General features: G+C 42.3%; 1 protein-coding gene across 5 annotated transcripts in view; it reads right to left on the bottom strand.

Annotated features, from left to right (window-relative positions):
- cep44 (centrosomal protein 44) overlaps positions 1-21037 on the bottom strand; it is an 80939-nt gene that overhangs the window by 15130 nt on the left and 44772 nt on the right. For 4 of the 5 annotated variants that reach the window (XM_072594574.1, XM_072594573.1, XM_072594575.1 and 1 more), the window contains one exon: positions 7643-7774. The exons of the other annotated variant lie outside the window; for it this stretch is intronic. In XM_072594574.1, the coding sequence (XP_072450675.1) occupies positions 7643-7774 (132 nt within the window). The remainder of the gene's footprint in view (positions 1-7642; positions 7775-21037) is intronic. 5 annotated transcript variants of the gene reach the window in all.

The raw sequence follows: 21037 nt of genomic DNA, 5'->3' as shown, positions 1-21037 counted from the left end.
TCAAACCTATACTATTCCATTTTCATCCATATGTTTATCCAATGACCATTTAAATGCCCTTAAAGTTGCCTACTACTATTGCAGGCAGTGTGTTCCATGCCCCTGCTACTCTCCAAGTAAAGAAACTACCTCTGACATCTATCCTATATCTATCACCCCTCAATTTAAAGCTATGTCTCCTCGTGCTAGCCATCACCATCCGAAGAAAACATCTCTCTTGTCCACTCTAGCTAACCCTCTGATTATCTTATATGACTCAATAAGTCACCTCTCAACCTTCTCTCTAATGAAAACAGCCTCAAGTCCCTCAGCCTTTCCTCATAAGACCTTCCCTCCATATCAGGTAACATCTTACTAAATTACCTCTGAACTCTTTCCAAAGCTTCCACATCCTTATACTGCAGTGACCAGAACTGTACGCAATACTCCAAGTGCAGACGCACCAGAGTTTTGTACAGCTGTAGTATGACCTTTTGGCTCCGAAACTCAATCCCTCTACCAATAAAAGCTAACACACCATATGCCTTCTTAACAACCTATCAATCTGGGTGGCAACTTTCAGGGATCTATGAACATGGACACCTCTCTGCTCAATTACACTACCAAGAAACTTACCATTAGCCCAGTACTCACCTGACACTTTTCCACATTAAACTCCATTTGCCACCTCTCAGCCCAGCTCTGCAGCTTATCTATGCTCCTCTTCAATCTGCAACATCCTTCAGTATTATCCACAATTCCACCAACTTTAGTGTCATCCGCAAATTTACTAACTCATCCTTCTACGCTCTCATCTAGGTCATTTATAAAAATGACAAACAGCAGGGCAGCACGTTGGCTCAGTGGTTAGCACCGCTGCCTCACAGTGCCAGGGATCCAGGTTTGCTTCCCACCTTGAGCAACCATCTGTGTGGAGTTTGCACATTCTCCCCGTGTCTGCGAGGGTTTCCTCCAGTTTCCTTCCACAATCTAAAGATGTGCAGATCAGGTGAATTGGCCATACTAAATTGTGCATAGTGTCAGGTGTATTAGCTGGGGTAAATATAGGGTAGGGGAATGGGTCTGGGTGGGTTACTCTTTGGAGGGTTGGTGTGGAATTGTTGGGCAGAAGGAAGGGTCTGTTTCCATACCGTAGGGAATCTAATCTAATCTAATCAGTGGCCCCAAAACAGTTCCTTGTGGCACACCACTTGTAACTGAACTCCAAGATGAACATTTCCCATCAACCACCACCCTCTGTCTTCTTTCAGCTAGCCAATTTCTGATCCAAACTGCTAAATCACTCTCAATCCCATGCCTCCGTACTTTGTGCAATAGCCTACCATGGGGAACCTTATCAAATGCCTTAGTGAAATTCATATACACCACATCAACCTCTTTACCCTCATCCACCTGTTTGGTCACCTTCTCAAAGAAGTCAATAAGGTTTGTGAGGCACGACTAACCCTTCACAAAGCCGTGTTGACTATTCCTAATCAGCTTATTCATCTCGAGATGATTATAAATCCTATCTCTTATAACCTTTTCCAACACTTTACTCACAACCGAAGTAGGGCTCACTGGTCTATAATTACCAAGGTTGTCTCTGCTCCCCTTGTTGAGAAAAGGGAGAACATTTGCTATCCTCCAGTCTTCTGGCACTATCCCAGTAGACAATGACGATATAAAGATCCAAACCAAAAGCTCTGCAATCTCCTCCCCTGGCTTCCCAGAGAATCTTAGGATAAATCCCATCTGGCAAGAGGACTTGTATATTTTCACACTTTCCAGAATTACTAAAACCTTCTCCTTGAGACCCTCAATCCCGTATAGTCTAGTAGCCTGTATCTCAGTATTGTTCCCTACAACATTGTCTTTTTCCAGTGTGAACACTGACAAAAAATATTCATTTAGCGCTTCCCCTATCTCCTTAGACGGCACACACAACTTCCCACTACTATCCTTGATTGGCCCCAATCTTTCTCTAGTCATTCTTTCATTCTTGATGAATCTATAGAAAGCTTTAGGGTTTTTCTTGACCCTAGCTGCCAACGACTTTTCATATCCCCTCCTGGCTCTTCTTAGTTCTCTCTTTAGGTCTTTCCTGCTAACCTGTAACTCTCAAGCACCCTAATTGAGCCTTTTTCCTAGCCTCTCCATCTAACATAAGCCTTCTTTTTCCTCTTATTAAGAGATTCAACTTCTTTAGAAAACCACAGCTCCCTTGCTCGACCACTTCCTCCATGCCTGACAGGTACATATGTATCAAGGATACGCAGCAGCTGTTCCTTGAATAAGCTTCACATTTCAATTGTACCCATCCCCTGCAGTTTCCTTCCTAGATCTTGCCTAATCGCATTGTCATTGCCTTTCCCCCAGCAATAACTCTTGCCCTGCGGTATACACTTATCCCTTTCCATTACTAAAGTAAACATAACCAAATTGTGGTCACTATCACCAAAGTGCTCACCTACAGCCTAACCTAACACCTGGCCGGGTTCATTACCCAGTACCAAATCCAATGTGACCTCGTCCCTTGTTAGCTTGTCTACATACTGTGTCTGTAAACCCTCCTGCACACACTCAACAAAAACTGACCCATCTAAAGTACTCAAACTATGGTGTTGCCAGTCAATATTTGGCAAGACCCCCATAACAACTATCCTGTTTCTCGCACTCCTATCCAGAATCATCTTTGCTATCCTTTCTGCTATATCTCTGGAACTATATGGAGGTCTATAGAAAACTCCCAACAGGGTGACCTCTCCTTTCTTGTTTCTAACCTCAGCTCATACTGCTACAATGCCTGTATTAACCCACCAAAGTTGCTCTGACACCACCTACCAAACACATGCCTCCACCACTGAGAAGGACAATCGCAACTGGCGCAGGGGCAGGGGAACACCACACCTGCAAAATCCTGTCCAAGCCACTCACTACCTTTATACCAAATTTTATACCATTCTTTCTGAGTCTTGGGTCAAAATCCTGAAACACCCTGCCTAACAGGACTGTGGTGCCCCTATCTATAAAGACTGGAGTGGTTCAAGAAACAGCTCATTGCCAGAAGTAGGGATACTTGCTGATGACTGCACAATGTCCAGCACAGTATGTAGCTCATTGAATAGTGAAGCAGTCTATGTCGAAATGCAGCAAGACCTCGACAATACCCAAATTTGGGCTGACAAGTGCCAAATAATATTCATGCTACAAAAGTGCCAGTTAATGGCCTAATCCAGTAAGAGTGAAATTAAAAATCACTCTTGACATTCAATTACTGAAAAACTCACGATCAACATCCTGGGGTTACAACTGATCAGAAGGTGAAATGACTACAAGAGCAGCAAGTAACTCACCTTTGGACTTGCAAAGCCTGTCCACCATCAAAAAATGCAAGTCAAAAGTGTCAAGGAAACTCCCTGGTTGCCTCAATGGATACAGCTCCAATAAAACTCAACAAGTTTGCCACCATTATGGACAAAGCTACCTGCCCATTTAGCATACTTCCTCGAACATTCACTCTTTCCAATACCAGTAGTGTGTACCATCTACAAGATGCGAAGCAGAACTTCACGGTTGCTAAGACAGCACATTCCAAATCCAAGGCAACTATCATTAAGAAGACAAGGGTAGCAGATATATGGGAAGACTGACTCCACATCATGAATTGGAAATATATCAGTGTTCCTTCTCAAATCACCACCACTTCCTCCAGGGCAATTAAGGCTGATCCAGCCACTGAAGCCCACATCCCATGAGTGAATAAAAATATTCCTAAAATCACCTTCTGCAGAAGAGTTAGGAATAGGCAATAAATGCCGGCTTAGCCAGTGACAGCCACATCCCATGAATGAATCTTAAAAATATGCACTATGTCTTCTTTTTTGCTCAAGTATCCTTCCTGTAGGACACCTGCAAATTAATAGTCACTTTAGAACAAAAATAAAACAGGCAGGGATTGTCAGCAGAGTTGAAGGGACAGTCAAATTTGATGTAAGTAGTACAGCAATAAGTATGGTGAAGTCAGACCTTAGGTGTGCTGCATAGAACAATGTACATAAGGGTATCATCAAGGAGCTTCAGTGTCTGACGAAATACAGACACGAAACATCTATTGGCTTAGTCACAGGGAATTTCAGCTTGAGATAATATAAGGAAGAGTCAGAGGTAGAAAAATAGCAGCAAATTTGGCAACGTAAAGTACATATGATAGGATAAACGACAGGTGGAAAGGCAAAGTTCCAGGAAGAGAATGAGAGAAATCAGATGGCGAGCAGAGGATAACAACAAATAAAAAGTAATGGGCTTGGATGCAGTGTCAGCCAAAATTCACATGTCAAATGTCCCTATTGTAGTTATGTCTAAAATTGCAACTAAAGAACCAGTACCTAGGTACCTTCATACCTAAGTCAGCACTGTAAGTGATGACATATAAATTTTTCACTATACTCATTAGGAACATGCAACAATAAAGCCTAATTCTAATTTTAATGTGTTACTTAAGCATCGTAGAAATTTCATAATTTATGTCATGGTTGTAAACAGTGCACTGGAAAGAAGCATGAAGTGAGTCAATGTTCAAGTCTTAAGTACTATGTTGAGATGAACTAAAGTTTTTTTAGAGAACATGGAGTCATGTTGAGGGACCCAATGCTCGGGTTTAGAATTAACTAAGGAAGCAAAATGTAGCCATACGGCATGGCACGGTGGCACAGTGGTTAGCACTGTTGACTCACAGCGCCAGAGACCCGGGTTCAATTCCTGCCTCAGGCGACTGTGTGGAGTTTGCACAATCTCCCTGTGCCTGCATGGGTTTCCTCTGGGTGCTCCGGTTTCCTCCCACAGTCCAAAAATGTGCAGGTCAGGTGAATTGGCCATGCTAAATTGCCCGTAATTTTAGGTGCAGGGGTAAACGTAGGGGAATGGGTCTGGGTAGGTGCACTTCGGCGGGTCAGTGTGGACTTGTTGGGCCGTAACTGTAAGTAATCTAAGTAATCTAATATGTTGTTTAAGATATAGAATTTCAATGAAGGCACGAGGAAGAAAATGTCCAATAGAATCAGAGAACATTTAGTTCCAAAACTAGAATAGTTAAATCATTTTACAAATAACCTTCTTTGTGCTTAGGATATTGACGTACTCACAAAATGATCAACTAGGATTGTAAACACCAACATTTGTTGCCTTCTCTTTCTAAATTAAGTTCTGAGAGGGAAGGTCCATTGTCAGCCTTGCTTTCAATGCCAGTTGAAGTTCTTAGGTGGCCACTTAAGAACAACTTTAGTGATTCAGCCCACAACTGCTGGGATTAACCTAGCTGCAAGCAGGACTGTCGCCACGATAAATGCCCAATAGGTCAAATTCTGCAGACCAACTGTCACTTCAGAGAGAGGATTGAGGTGGATGGACTGCTCAAGAAACTGGACAGAGGCAGGGATGTGTTTGCTGACAGGTCCCACCTTACCCCTTGCTCTGAACCCTCTTCCTGTACATGGGTTATTTGTGATTAGAAGATTGCTACTACCATTTCCCTTTCTTTCACTGTGTTTAAAGGCTTATTTGGTTTAGAAGTGTGAAAAACAACCATTCATGAGTCATCATAAGAGGTTCTTAACACATACAATTTACTACATGAAAGCAACTACACATAAATTTCACAAGCATGTTAGATGATTAATAATCATAATTTTCAGGGTTTTCTGGAATTGTGGTATTGTTGCTATGAAGAGTTGAGCAAAAGTCTCGATCATTTTGAGAAGATTCCCTACCATCTAAAATTACTGGACTTCTATCAGAATTAAAAATCACACAACACCAGGTTATATTCCAACAGGTTTACATGGAAGCACTAGCAGCGCTCCGAAAGCTAATGCTTCCAAATAAACTTGTTGGACTATAACCTGGTGTTGTGTGATTTTTAACTTTGTACACCCCAGTCCAACACCGACGCCACCAAATCATTCTATCAGAATGTTGGAGTTTCTTTTCAAAGTAATGAGCTTGGATGCAGTGTCTCCAGCAGCTGAGCTATGCTGGAATGTACAGTCATAGGGACAGTTTGTCTGGAAGCTGGGGAAACCTTTTCAAACCTAAGCCCTACAAGAACAAAGTAACCGTCTGCACAAATTCCAAGAACTCCAACTTAAATCACATAAACACAGGACATTTGCTTCTACTTTAATAATCAGGAAGACCAATTCATCTCAAAAGAAACAACAAAGAGACTATTGTAGGAACAACAGATTTTGCGTCAAGATAAGGAACCAGTGATCAGTATAATTACAGGCCCTCATCTCAGCAGAGTTAAAGTGTCCTTGCAGCGACCCCAAGGAGAGGGATCTGAAAGAGTGTTAATTCTCCCAGAGAGTTATTCCCCAAAGCTTTCACTCGGAGAAGGATCCCAGATAGCTCCCGTGTCGAAAACTACCTCCACGGCTACCACCAGAAGACGGATCCCAGAAAGCTACCACCCAGAGAGTGTGTTTAGTTTTAATAGTGTATTTAATCACGGTCCTGTACAACTGTGATAATTCACTGCTTGTTGCCTTTCATTTCTTATAATATACTTACTTATTTTTGTATTTGATAAATGCAGAGATTCTTCTGCTCCTGAAACACCTGTCTACTGCCTTCTTCTGTTCACATTCCTAAATAAGTCCAGTGTCAGAACCAGGGATCTGGGGGTGATTCAAACCACCTAAATATCAGCAAATTACTGATCGCAAAACAGATACCCTACAGCTACTTGTAAGTCAGAAGGTTCAGTTTCAAGTCCCACCTACCCTACCTGTGTTATAAAATGCCTTAACAGGTTGTATAAAAATAATTTACATTAGCTGGCAGGACACTGTTATAAGACTACAAGGAAGCAGTGATTTGCCCACTGAAGATTGAATATCATCACATTGTATGGAGCTTAATTCAATCTTCAACATTAACTCTTTTAGGACCATGACCATATATAATACCCCTTCTCCTGTGATCCCCAATCCAAGAACCCTCATTAATTTTGTGACTAAGCTGTCGCAGGCCACTCATCCTCTCCCAGGAGTTGTTAACCCAACCTGCAGGCCGGCAAGTCAGGAGGCTGGGAATGGTGGTGAATTTTGAGACAGAGTCTGGGAGACTGTCTGCAGCCTGCACTCATCTGGTGCAGTGTGGAATTGGGGGGCTGGGAAGGGATACAGTTTGATTTAGGCTTACCAAAAATGCCAATGGCATAATGAAATGAGCCTTAATAGGACAGCATTTATCATGCAGTAGATTCAACATGCCCCCATTTCCACTCTCCCACCACCCTCTTCAAATTTGCCATTCTATCTCATACAGGCTGAGAAAATTCATTCCAAAATCTAAACTCACTGTGCTGTAATTTTAAGGAACTGATGAAGTTGCCTAAGGATTACTTGCAATCATCTCTAATACCATTTACAAACAAAACGAAAAGATTTAAATGAGGTTACAGCAATCATACATTATGTGCTTGTTATACTTCCAAGTCAAGTACTCCCGTTCAAGTAATCCAGATTTCTTACAACCTATAGTCTTTTAAAAACGCAGGTTTGGCAAGAGTTAAGCATGACTAACTGGACTTCACTACTTATTAATTTTTTCCTGGATGTTGCATCAGATTACTTTTAGGTTCAATAGAAACAACACTTACTTCATAGGAAGTGGGCAGTTCTGTATATTCTTTAATAGGTTTATCTTCTATAAATTCATTTTCAGGACTGGATGAAATGTAAATTATTTTCATGTCATCATTGGGTAAATGCCGTTCTACTAAAGGTTTCATCTAGAAAAAAAAATGAGACATTGATTCCTCTTCATTTTCTTTTTAATACAAGCATGGAAATGCACACACACACACACACAATTGCGCTACTTCGAAAGGCTGATCCATTGATGGATACTCTCAGTGTAGAACAGCACTTGCAGTGAGTGCTTTTAGAGAAATCACAGGCCTGCATGGCCGGAGTTATTTGTTCACTAATTTAAGTGGATGGAAAATCAGGCATTTCAGCCCACAATTTCCTGAGCTGCCCATCTTCAGAGCAGCTTTCTGAACTGGAAACAACCATAAATGTAACCTACCCTAGTGTTCTTGAGTAATATGCAATTGAAATATAGTTATTTAGTTAAAATTCAATAGTTTGCTACAGAATTTGGTTTACTTTTCCTAATTTGAGTAGAAATTTATTCATCCTAAAACATTACATTAAAAGCATCCGAGAAAGACCTGAAGAATGAATGTGAGTACAGGACATCAGAATAAAAAGACTGATGACTGATTCTTATGAATGTATAATATAAGAGACAATACATGAACTAAGATCATCTATACATGTATAAAAAGTTTCGCATCTGGCATGTGTCTGTCATATATCTTTCAAATGAGACCAACCATAAGGACATTGAGGGTAGATTTATAGCTGTTTCCTGATTTTAAAATGACCTTTTCTGTCAAGGTCATGTCCCATAGGAATATAAGAATTGAGTGCAGTAGGCCATTTGGCCCCTCCAACCTGTTCCACCTTTCATGGTTGATCACACTGTTCCCATATAACCCTTCATTCCCAGGTCTGTTCCCAGGCATGAGTCAGTCCTTATGAAGTCTAACTTGTTCTCCACTCAATGTGTACTGATTGAGCCCTACTGTGCAGCGTGGACTGCTTTTTTTTTACTAATCTAACCAGAAATATTATCTTAATAATTTTAGTATAGAAATGGATTAGCTTTAACTGAGGAAAGAGTCTCATTAACAAACACAATTGGCTCAAAGGTAGAAGACAGAGGGTGGTGGTGGAGGGTTGTTTTTCAGACTGGAGGCCTGTGACGAGTGGAGTGCCACAAGGATCGGTGCTGGGCCTTCTACTTTTTGTCATTTACATAAATGATTTGGATGTGAGCATAAGAGGTACAGTTAGTAAGTTTGCAGATGACACCAAAATTGGAGGTGTAGTGGACAGCGAAGAGAGTTACCTCAGATTACAACAGGATCTGGACCAGATGGGCTAATGGGCTGAGAAGTGGCAGATGGAGTTTAATTCAGATAAATGCGAGGTGCTGCATTTTGGGAAAGCAAATCTTAGCAGGACTTATGCACTTAATAGTAAGGTCTTAAGGAATGTTGCTGAACAAAGAGACCTTGGAGCGCAGATTCATAGCTCCTTGAAAGTAGAGTTGCAGGTAGATAGGATTTTGAAGAAGGCATTTGGTATGCTTTTGTTTATTGGTCAGAGTATTGAGTACGGGAGTTGGGAGGTCATGTTGCAGCTGTACAGGACATTGGTTAGGCCACTGTTGGAATATTGCGTGCAATTCTGGTCTCCTTCCTATCGGAAAGATGTTGTGAAATTTGAAAGGGTTCAGAAAAGATTTACAAGGATGTTGCCAGAGTTGGAGGATCTGAGCTATAGGGAAAGGCTGAACAGACTGGGGCTGTTTTCCCTGGAGCGTCAGAGGCTGAAGGGTGATCTTATAGAGGTTTACAAAATTATGAGGGGCATGGATAGGATAAACAGACAAAGTCTTTTCCCTGGGGTCGGGGAGTCCAGAACGGGAAGGCATAGTTTTATGGTGAGAGGGGAAAGATATAAAAGAGACCTAAGGGGCAACTTTTGCATACAGAGGGTAGTACGTGTATGGAATGAGCTGCCAGAGGATGTGGTGGAGGCTGGTACAATTGCAACATTTAAGAGGCATTTGGATAGGTATATGAATAGGAAGGGTTTAGAGGGATATGGGCCGGGTGCTGGCAGGTGGGACTAGATTGGGTTGGGATATCTGGTCGGCATGGATGGGTTGGACCGAAGGGTCTGTTTCCATGCTGTACATCTCTATGACTGATGAAGATAGGGCAATGAATGTATCTGCATAGACTTTACTGAAGCATTTGACAAGGGCCCCCATGGTAGGTTAGTCTAGAAGATTATGTCACATGGGATTTACAGTGAGTTTGTAAATTGGATACAAAAAATTGGCTTGGCCATTAAACTAGTTGTGGAAGAGTGCTTTTCTGACTCAAAATTCTGTGACCAGTGGTATTCTTTCAGGATCAGAGCTGGGACCCATGTTATGTGTAATTTATATAAATTATTTTATATAAATCTCTTCATGTACAGGCATAACAATGGCATCTATCCAACAATGTGGAAAATTGCCCAGCTTTGTCCTGTGCATAAAAAGCAGGACAAATCCAAACTGGTCAATTATTGCCCCATCAGTTTACTGTCAATCATCAGTAAAGTTTTGGAGGTGTAAACAAGCAGCACATGCTCAGCTCACTCATGCCCAGTTTGGCTTCCCCAGGGCCACACATCTCCTGACCTCATTACAGCCTTGGTTCAAACATGGACAAAAAAGTGGAATTATAGAGGGGAGGTAAGAATGACAGCCCTTGACATCAAGGCTGCATTCACCAAAGTGTGGCATCAAGGAGCACCATCAAAACTGGAATCAATGGGTACCAGAGCGCAAATTTGGAATCATACCTAGCACGCAGGAAGATGGTTAAGGTTGTCAGTTATTTCAGCTCCTTCACATCTCTGCAGGCTGTCTTCAGGGTAGTATCCTAGGCCTAAGCATCTCATGCTGCTTCATTCAATGACCTTCCCTCCATCATAAGGTTAGAATTAGGGATATTTGCTGATGATTGTGCAATGTTCCTCCTCAGATATTGAAGCAGTCCAGGTTGAAATGGACAATATCCAGGCTGGTAATACTTGCACCACAGAAATGCCAGGCTATGACCATCACCAATAAGAAACAATATAACGACCACTGTCTGACATTCAATAGTGTTACCATCACTGAATCCTTCACTATCAACATTGTTGGGGTTACCATTGACTAGAAACTCAGCTGGATCCACCAAATAAACACAGTGGCTCCAAGAGGAAGTCAGAGACTAAGAATACTGTGGTGAGTAACTCATCTTCTAACTCCCCAAAGTCTTTCCATCATCTACAAGCCACAAAGTCGAGAGTGTGATGGAATACTGCCCACATACTTGAGGGGTGTAGCTCCAACAATACTCAAGAAGTTTGACACCATTCAGGACAAAGCAGCCACCTTGACTTGCACCACATTCATAAACACCCACTCCCTCCACCAGTAGCAGCAGTGTGTACTATTTATAAGATGCACTGCAGAACTTCACCAAAGATCCTCAGACAGAACCTTCCAAACACACATCCAGTTCCACCTAGAAGGACAAGGGCAGCAGATACATGGAGTGATCCTGCCTTGAAAATATATTGCTGCTCCTTCACTTGCGCTGGGTCAAAGTACTGGAATTCCTTCCTGAACAGCACTGTGGGTCAACCCAGCAATTCAACACAACCTGTTCAAGGGTAACTCGGAATAGGCAATAAATTGGACAAGCATATGGATGTACATGGAATAGTGTAGGTTAGATGGGCTTCAGATTGGTATGACAGGTCGGCGCAACATCGAGGGTCGAAGGGCCTGTACTGCGCTATAATGTTCTATGTTCTAAATCCTGGCCAGCCAGTGATGCCCATAGTACACAACTGAACTTTTAAATATTTGCATGAAAATATAGATGGTCTGATTAATAAGTCTGCAGACAACATGAAAATTGGTGGAATTGTGGACAGCGGGTAAGGTTGTCAAATGATACATCAGGTGGTAGATCAATTGGAAAGTTGGGTGAAGAAATGACAAATGGAGTTAAATCTGGACAAGTGTGAAGCAACGCTTTTTGGGAGGTTAAATGCACGAGGAAAGTATACCGTAAATGTCAGGAGCTATAGAAGCATTGATATACAATGAGATCTTCAGCTCCCTCATAGCAGCAATAGAAGAGCATAATGTGGTAAAGAAGGACTATGGCATACTCATCTTCATTGGTCAGGACACTGAAAATAAAAAATAAGAAGTCATCTTGCAGATGTATAAAACTTTAGTTAGGCCACACTAGATTATTACGTGCTGTTATGATCACCGCACTAAAGGAAGGAAGTGGAGGCTTTGGAGAGGGTGCAAAAGAATTTTATCATGAAATTGCCTGGACTGGAGTGTATTAGCTATAAGGAGAAAGTTAGGACTGCAGATGCTGAAGATCAGAGTCGAGAATGTGGTGCTGGAAAATCACAGTAGGTCAGGCAGCATCCAAGGAGCAAGAGAATTGACGTTTCTGGCAAGAGCCATACATCAGGAATTCCTGATGAAGGGCTCTTGCCCGAAACGTCGATTCTCCTACTCCTTGGATGCTGCCTGACCTGTTTTGCTTTTCCAGCACCACACTCCCGACTCTGTATTAGCTATAAGGAGAGGTTGGACAAACTTGGATTGGTTTTGCAAGAGCTCCAAAAGCTAAGGAATGACCTAACAGAAGTATATCAAACTACGAAAGGAATGGATGGGTTGAATAGTCAAAGTATTTTTCGCCAGTGTGGAAATGTTAAATATTAGGGGGCATAGGTTTAAAGTGAAAGGGGTGAAGTTTAAAGGAAATAGGAGAGGCACATACACATACAAAGAGGGTGGTAGACATATGGAATGTGCTGCCAAGGGAGGTGGTTGAAGCAAGTACAGTAGCAATGTTTAAGAGCCATTTAGAGAAATATAGGAACAGGCAGGGAATAGAGGGATATAGGACATGTGCAGGTGGATTAGATTAGTTTGAAATGGCATCATGGTCAGTATAGACAGGGTAGGCTGAAGGGCCTATTCCCGTGCTGTTGCACGTTCTAGTTCTATGTTTTCAATATTCTGTTCCCATTTCTATCCTTTAGCCTTAAGAACTATATCTAACTTTTTCTTGAAAATATTCAGTGTTTTGCCTCAATTGCTTTCTGTAACTGAGAATTCCAGAGGCTCACCAGTCTTTTCATAAAGAAATTTTCCTTGAGCTTAGCAGTAAATGGACAACCCTACAACCATAAACTGTGACCCCTGGTTCTGGACTCTCTGATTATTGGGAGCATGTATCCTATGTTTATCCTATCTATTCCTGTTAGAATTTTATAAGTTTCTATGAAACTCTCCTCTCATTCTACTAAAGTCCATTGAATATAGTCCTAATGATCAAACTCTCGTCATACAGCTGGTCAATGCTACCTTGATGTCACTGGCAGTCACATTCACCTCACCTCGAGAATCCACCCCTTGTATCCATGTTGGAATCAAAGTTGTACTAAAGTCAGGCCCTGGTGGAACCTAAACTGAGCAACTCTGAACAGATTAATGCTAAACAAGTGTTGTTTAACAACACTACCCTACATCGTTGTACTGATGCTTGAGAGTAGGCAGATGGGGCAGTAACTGGCCAGATTAGAATTGTCATAAGAGTCATAGAGATATACAGCATGGAAATAGACCCTTCGGTCCAACTCACCCATGTCGATCAGATATCCTAAATTAATCTAGTCCCATTTGCCAGCACTCAGTCTACATCCCCCTAAACCCTTCCTACTCATGTACCCATCCAGATATCTTTTAAGTGCTGTAATTGTACCAGCCTCCACCATTTCTGCTGACAAGTCATTCCACGCCACTATTTGCAGTGAAAAAGTTTTCCTTTAGCTCATTCTTAAATCTTTGCCCTCTAGTTTTGGACTCCTCTAACCCAGGGAAAAAACTTTGTCTATTTACCCTATCCATGCCCCTCATGATTTTATACACCTCTAGAAGGTCACCCCTCAGCCAATGTCACTCCAGGAAAAACAGCCCCAGCCTATTCAGCCTCTCCCTGTAGCTCAAGCTCTCCAAACTTGGCACCATCCTTGTAAATCTTTTCTGAATACTTTCAAGTTTCATAACATCCTTCCGACAGGAAGGAGACCAGAATTGCACACAGCATTCCAAAAGTGGCCTAAACCAATGTCCTGTACAGCCCCAACATGACCTCCAAACTCCTATTCTCAATGCTCTGACCAATAAAGGAAAGCATACTAAACTCCTTCTTCACTATCCTATCTACTTGAGACTCAAGAAACTATGAACCTGTACTCCAAGATCTCTTTCTTTAGCAACACTCTCCAGGACCTTACCATTATATGTATAAGTGCTGCCCTGATTTGCCTTTCCAAAATGCAGCATCTCACATTTATCTAAATTAAACTCCATGTGCCACTCCTCAGCCCATTAGCCCATCTGATCAAGATCCTGTTGTAGTCTTGTCCTGCTTTATGTGAATGGAAAACAACTGGACAATTTCCCAAATTGTTGGATCAATGCCAGTGTTGCCACTCTACTGGAAACATTTGGCAGGAGCAGGATAGTTCTGGAGAACACGTTCTCAGTACAATGTTAACAGGGCTCATATCCTTTGCAGTATCCAATGCCTCCAGCCATTTCTTGTTATGACATGGAGTGAATTGCACTGGCTTTGATGCGGAGGAGCTCTGTAGGTGGCCGACATGGATCGTCCACTTGGCTTGTCTCCTTTAAGATTGGTGCAAAAGTTCAGCTTCCGTGATTCTGCCTACTGATCATTGTTTTCTTTGCAATACCAAGGCGTTTTCTGCTGGACCAGAACAAACTTAATACTGCTAATTTATAAGCATTAATTGCTCATTTTCTGTGTACTTAGGCATTCCTCTATGTGTAAAAATTTAATATACTTTGAATAATACATTATCAATAAAAGTTTTATTCAAAAATATGTTTTATATATGCGCTGATAATCTGTTCCTCAGTCATTCAAGTTCTGAATAGCAAGATTATACAGTAATGTTTATAAATTGATTTTAGTGCTGAATTGTGATTTCAAGCTGTGATACAATTATCAGCCACAGCTCTACTTTGCCTGCAGATTGCACTTGGTCTTAATTCTCTTTGTGCAACACCACAGGAGATTAATTATTATAATATTTTGGGTAATACAAGTTGGATCTGATTTCTGATACAACAAGCAGGCCAACAAAGCATTTGGAAGCACTTTGACTCTCACACTTCCCCAGTAGGCAGCACTCAGTGCTTTTTAACTTACATGGTGTCTGTCCTTGACATAGCCACAACAAATGCATTGCAAAAAGGAAAAATCAATGGCAAAGAAAAAGAAAAGCCAGCAGCAATTTCAGCAGAATTTATCTTACTCGGTCAGCTTTCGTGATCTGGAATGCATTACACAAAAAGGTGAATGCAGGCAATTTGAAAGTAACTTACAAAAAGGAAACCTAATATATATAATATACATATAGGAAAAATGTGCAGGCTACAAGGAACAGCAGTGGAATGAATTTAATTGCTGACTCTTTTAATAAAAACTGTCCAACGAATGAATGGCCACCCTCTGTCAACAGAGGATGCTGGTGAGAAGCAACTGAACAGGATTCTGGAAGAAGTTGGTTCAGTCACCATGACTGAGAAGGAGATCGCAGAGAACCTGATGCTCTTCAGGAAGTGACACATTCAACAGAGGTGCTGGTGAGAAGTGACTGAGGAGATTCTGGGAAAAGTCTGCTCAGTCACAACTGAAATGGGGATCATAGACATAGGCTTGACTGCTCAGGAAACAGGTTTCGATGCTGAGTGAATAGTGCCTGAAAAGATACTTACTTGGCAGAGGATATCAGTGGTCAGCATATAGTGTCCTCTAGACCCTGTGGGAAAAGGAGAAGATGGATCCTGTCGCATGGTTCCCTTTTAGAAGCAAAGATTCACACTTCCAATATATCAATTTAGCATGGCCAATCCACCTAACCTCCACACCTTTGTGACTGTGGGAGGAAACCCATACAGACATAGGGAGAATGTGCAAACTCCACACAGATAGTCACTTGAGGCTGGAATTGAACTTAAGTCACTGGCGCTGTGAAGCAGCAGTGGTAACCACTGAGCCACAGTGCTGCCTTCTAGAGCCACAGATTGTCAAAGTCATTTGGCAGAATGCCTCATCACCAGAGCTTTCCAACAAGCACCAAGACGTTGCCTAGCTGGTGGTGAGAAAGGAACTACCTATGAGATCCTTTCTGTATGCCCGGTCAGTCTGTGCCATCGCTTGCTGACCTCAAAGCGGCTGCAGAGGGGATGAAAATGTCACACATCTCCTTCTGGAATGTGCCTTTGCAAAGGAAGTCTGGAGAAAGTCAAGGTTGGCTCGAGCATCTACATGATGCAGGACTGTGTGCTCTGTGGTTTGTTCTTTGGGATGCGCACTGAGACAAACATCAACTGTGTCTGGAGGACCATCCACTTAGTGAAAGACACTCTTTGGTTTGCCCGAAATCTGCTGGACTAGGGTGGACAAAGATAAAAATCATACAACACAGATTATAGTCGAACAGGTTTCTTTGGAAGTACAAGCTTTTGGAGCGTGGCTTCTTCACTAGGTAGCTAGTGGGCAGGATCACAGGACACAGAATTTATAGTAAAAGGTCAAAGTGCCATATAACTGATGCAATGTATTGAAAAAACCTAGATAGTTGTTAAGTCTTTAATCACTTAGAATGGGTTGCAGGTTTTGATTCATTAATATGTAATTGCTTCTGCAGTCCTCACTTTCAACTAGGGAAAAAGCCAAAGTAGACCTGATATTAGGGAATGAGTCTGGCCAGGTGATCAAAATTTCAATGGAGGAGCATTTTGGGAACAGTGACCATAATTACAAAAGTTTTAAGTTACTTAGAGATAAGTACAAGAGTCGTCTTCGGCTGACCTTATTAAATTGAGGAAGGCTAACTACGACAATATTAAGCAGGAACTTAGGAATGTAAGTTGGGAGCAGTTATTTGAAGGAAAACTCATACCTGGCATGTGACGATCTTTTAAAGGCCAATTGATAGGAGTCCAAAAATATGCAGGTTAGGTTGATTGGCCATGCTAAATCATCCATAGCATTCAAGGATGTGTAGGTTAGGTGCATTAGCCATGGGAAATGAAGGTGGGGTCTGGGTGTATGCTTTTCAGTGTCAGTGTGAACTTGTTCAGCTGAATGGCCTGCTTCCACATTGTAGGGATTCTATGGAGTTCACAACCAACATGTTACTGTGAAAATGAAGGATAAGGATGGCAAGATTCAGGAACCTTAGATGACATAAGAAATTGGGAGTCCAGTCAAAAAGAAAAAGGAGGCATTGAAGGAGAATGTAGGTGAACTCATTAGTATGTTTGCAGATGATTCAAAGATCAGGACAGTCGCAGACAGCAAGGATGACTGCCAGAGGATATAGCAGGATATAGACAGGCTGGAGACTTGGATGGAGAAATGGCAAATGGAGTTTCATCCGAACAAATGTGAGGTGATGCATTTTGAGTGATGTAATCCAAGAGGGAAGTATACAATAAATGGCAGAACCCTTAGTAGAAATCAACATGGATAGGGATTGAGGCGTATCGATCCACAGATCCCTGGAAGCAGCAACACAAGTTCCATCCGCCATGACCAGGGCCTCCAAGCCCTCCATTTTTTCCACTCCAGACGTCCCCAACAGTACCCTTCCACCGACACTCTCATTCGTTTGGCCGAACTGGTCCTCACCCTTAGCAATTTCTCCTCCGAATCCTCCCACTTCCTCCAGACCAAAGGGGTAGCCATGGGCACACGTATGGGCCCCAACTATGCCTGTCTCTTTGTTGGCTACGTAGAACAGTTGATCTTCCGTAATTACACCGCCACCACTCCCCATCTTTTCCGCAGCGACATTGATGACTGCATTGGCGCCACCTCGTGCTCCTGCGAGGAGGTTGAGCAATTCATCAACTTCACCAACACATGCCACCCTGACCTTAAATTTACCTGGACCATCTCTGACACCTCCCTCCCCTTCCTGGACCTCTCCATCTCCATTAATGACGACTGACTTGATACTGACATTTTTTACAAACCCACTGACTCCCACAGCTACCTGGATTACACCTCTTCCCACCCTACCTCTTGCAAAAATGCCATCCCTTATTCCCAATTCCTCCGCCTCCGCCGTATCAGCTCCCAGGAGGACCAGTTCCACCACAGAACACACCAGATGACCTCCTTCTTTAGAGACCGCAATTTCCCTTCCCACGTGGGTAAAGATGCCCTCAAACGCATCTCGTCCACATGCCGCACCTCTGCCCTCAGGCCCCACCCCTCCAACTGTAACAAGGACAGAACGCCCCGGTGCTCACCTTCCACCCTACCAACCTTCGCATAAACCAAATCATCCGCCGACATTTCCGCCACCTCCAAAAAGACCCCACCACCAGGGATATATTTCCCTCCCCACCCCTTTCCGCAAAGACCGTTCCCTCCGTGACTACCTGGTCAGGTCCACACCCCCCTACAACCCACCCTCCCATCCTGACACCTTCCCCTGCCACTGCAGGAACTGTAAAACCTGCGCCCACACCTCCTCCCTCACCTCTATCCAAGGCCCTAAAGGAGCATTCCACATCCATCAAATTTTACCTGCACATCCATCAATATCATTTATTGTATCCGTTGCTCCTGATGCGGTCTCCTCTACATTGGGGAGACTGGGCGCCTCCTAGCAGAGTGCTTTAGGGAACATCTCCGGGACACCTGCACCAATCAATCACACCGCCCCGTGGCCCAACATTTCAACTCCCCCTCCCACTCTGCCGAGGACATGGAGGTCCTGGGCCTCCGTCACCGCCGCTCCCTCACCACCAGATGTCTGGAGGAAGAACGCCTCATCTTCCACCTCGGAACACTTCAACCCCAGGGCATCAATGTGGACTTCAACAGTTTCCTCATTTCCCCTTCCCTAACCTCACCCTAGTTCAAAATTTCCAGCTCAGCACTGTCCCCATGACTTGTCTGGACTTGTCCTACCTGCCTATCTCCTTTTCCACCTATCCACTCCACCCTCTCCTCCCTGACCTATCACCTTCATCCCCTCCCCCACTCAACTATTGTACTCTATGCTACTTTCTCCCCACCCCCACCCTCCTCTCGCTTACCTCTCCACGCTTCAGGCTCTCTGCCTTTATTCCTAATGAAGAGCTTTTGCCCGAAACGTCGACTTTGTTGCTCCTGAACTGCTGAACTCTTCCAGCACCACTAATCCAGAATCTGCAGTCATTGTTTTTACCTAGATAATATGAATTGGCAGGAAATAGAGGGAGACAGATACCGTACAGGCCAGGTTTTTAGCTTAGAAAGGCGTTTGTCCACACAGACATGGTGGGCTGAAAGGCCTGTTTAGATTAGATTTTTTTTAGATTAGAATAGATTACATTACAGTGTGGAAACAGGCCCTTCGGCCCAACAAGTCCACACCGACCTGCCGAAGCATAACCCACCCATACATTTGCCCCTTACCTAACACTATGGGCAATTTAGCATGGCCAATTCACCTGGCCTGCACATCTTTGGAGTGTGGGAGGAAACCGGAGCACCTGAGGAAACCCACGCAGACACGGGGAGAACGTGCAAACTCCACACAGTCAGTCGCCTGAGGCGGGAATTGAACCAGGGTCTCTGGCGCTGTGAGGCAGCAGTGCTAACCACTGTGCCACTGTGCCGCCCACTGTTCTTGCACTGTACTGTTCTTTCTTTTTCATATGATTCTATATCTTAAATACAGTGAAGCAAATTTCTACTCAAAAGTTTGATTTTCGTGAACCTGTCTTTATAAAACTATTTAATGTGAATAATGCTACTTATATTTTAAAATATACACAGCACATTACATACACTGAAAGAAAATCATATTATTTGCCTACATTTCATTTTTCAGAGCATGCATTGCAAAGTACAATAGCAAGAAACAGATTTAAATAAACTGGGGCTGTAAGAATAAAAAGCAAGAAAGTCTAGAAATCACCAGCAAGATTTATTAAGAACTGTAAACAAAGTGTTCATGAGGTTAAACAGCATTTGTGAAAGGAGAAACAGAGTTAACGTTTTAGGTTGTGACATTTCATCAGAACTAGTGTAAATACTACAAATATAACAGGTTTTAAATGAATCAAGAGAGACGGGAAGAATGATGGAGAGGAAAGAAACAAGAGAATTGAAGAGTAGAAGGCAGGAGAGATCAACAGACAAAAAGGATGATAATGCAAGGCACAGATGGAGTTTTAATAGGTCTTGTGAAGAAACAAAAGATGTATTTAACAGAAGCACTATTAGTACTTTACCTGTTGCCTGAAAACAAAGGGGAAACAGGTAATGATCTGAAAATGTCATGTTGAGTTCAGAAAACTAAAGTAAGTGCAAAGAAAGTTGCTGTTCCTCCAGCTTCATTGGAACAATGTGGAAGGTCAAATAAAGAGAAATCAGAGTGCGACTGACGCAGAAAATTAAAATTATAAAATAACCTGAAGCTCATGCTTCCAGACTCAGTAGAAATGTCCAATAAAACAATCTGCATTTGATCTCCACAAGGCATGGGAGTCTCCAAGATGTAAAGTGAATATCTTATGCTATCAACTGAAAGGAATACAAGTAAATTAATGTCTAACCTAAAATGTTTTTGCAGCCCTGTAAGGTGGAAAGGGACAAGGTGAAAGGACTATTGATGGACTTAAATAGAAAGGGACTATAGGAATGGAACTAGGTGCTTGGGTGATGGAAGAATGGACAATGATTTTGTGAATTTTTAAAATGGTATTTTACCAAAAGATTGAACAGTCCAGGAAAACATAATATGATAGAAATGATAAGGTGTACCATCCAGAAGCAATCAAAATACTTCACAAAAAAAGTGTGCTAGCTGTTTACTGTCTATGCCCTAACCCACCTCAAGTCTGTCGGCTATACACTCAAATTAGAGTTCATAACATTAAATAAAGAAAAAATTACACATTTTCTTACAGTGATCAAACAAACACAAAAGTTCTTATGTCCAAGTATTTTTTGTCACCGAGGTCTTAAACTTCCAAAAATGCACTGACTCATAAATTTATCCAAAACAATTCTGTCGCTAAACTGAGGTGACAGGATGATCAGAATATTTTTCAGTATGTGTGGCATTCTGTCATTCTCACCTATAATATGTGCGATTTTGTTTTAAAAATAAGTTGAAAATAACTAAAATACAAATTTAGCATGTTTGCACAGTAAGGATCACAAAAATTATATTCAACTTTGAACTTTTCATAATATACAAGTCTCGCAAAAGGGAGGCATAGATTGTCTACGCTT

Source organism: Chiloscyllium punctatum, chromosome 2 (assembly GCF_047496795.1).
Source record: "Chiloscyllium punctatum isolate Juve2018m chromosome 2, sChiPun1.3, whole genome shotgun sequence".
NCBI classification, from domain to species: Eukaryota; Metazoa; Chordata; class Chondrichthyes; order Orectolobiformes; family Hemiscylliidae; genus Chiloscyllium; species Chiloscyllium punctatum.
Note: the sequence above shows the minus strand (reverse complement) of the source record. Positions and strands in the feature narration are given on the sequence as shown.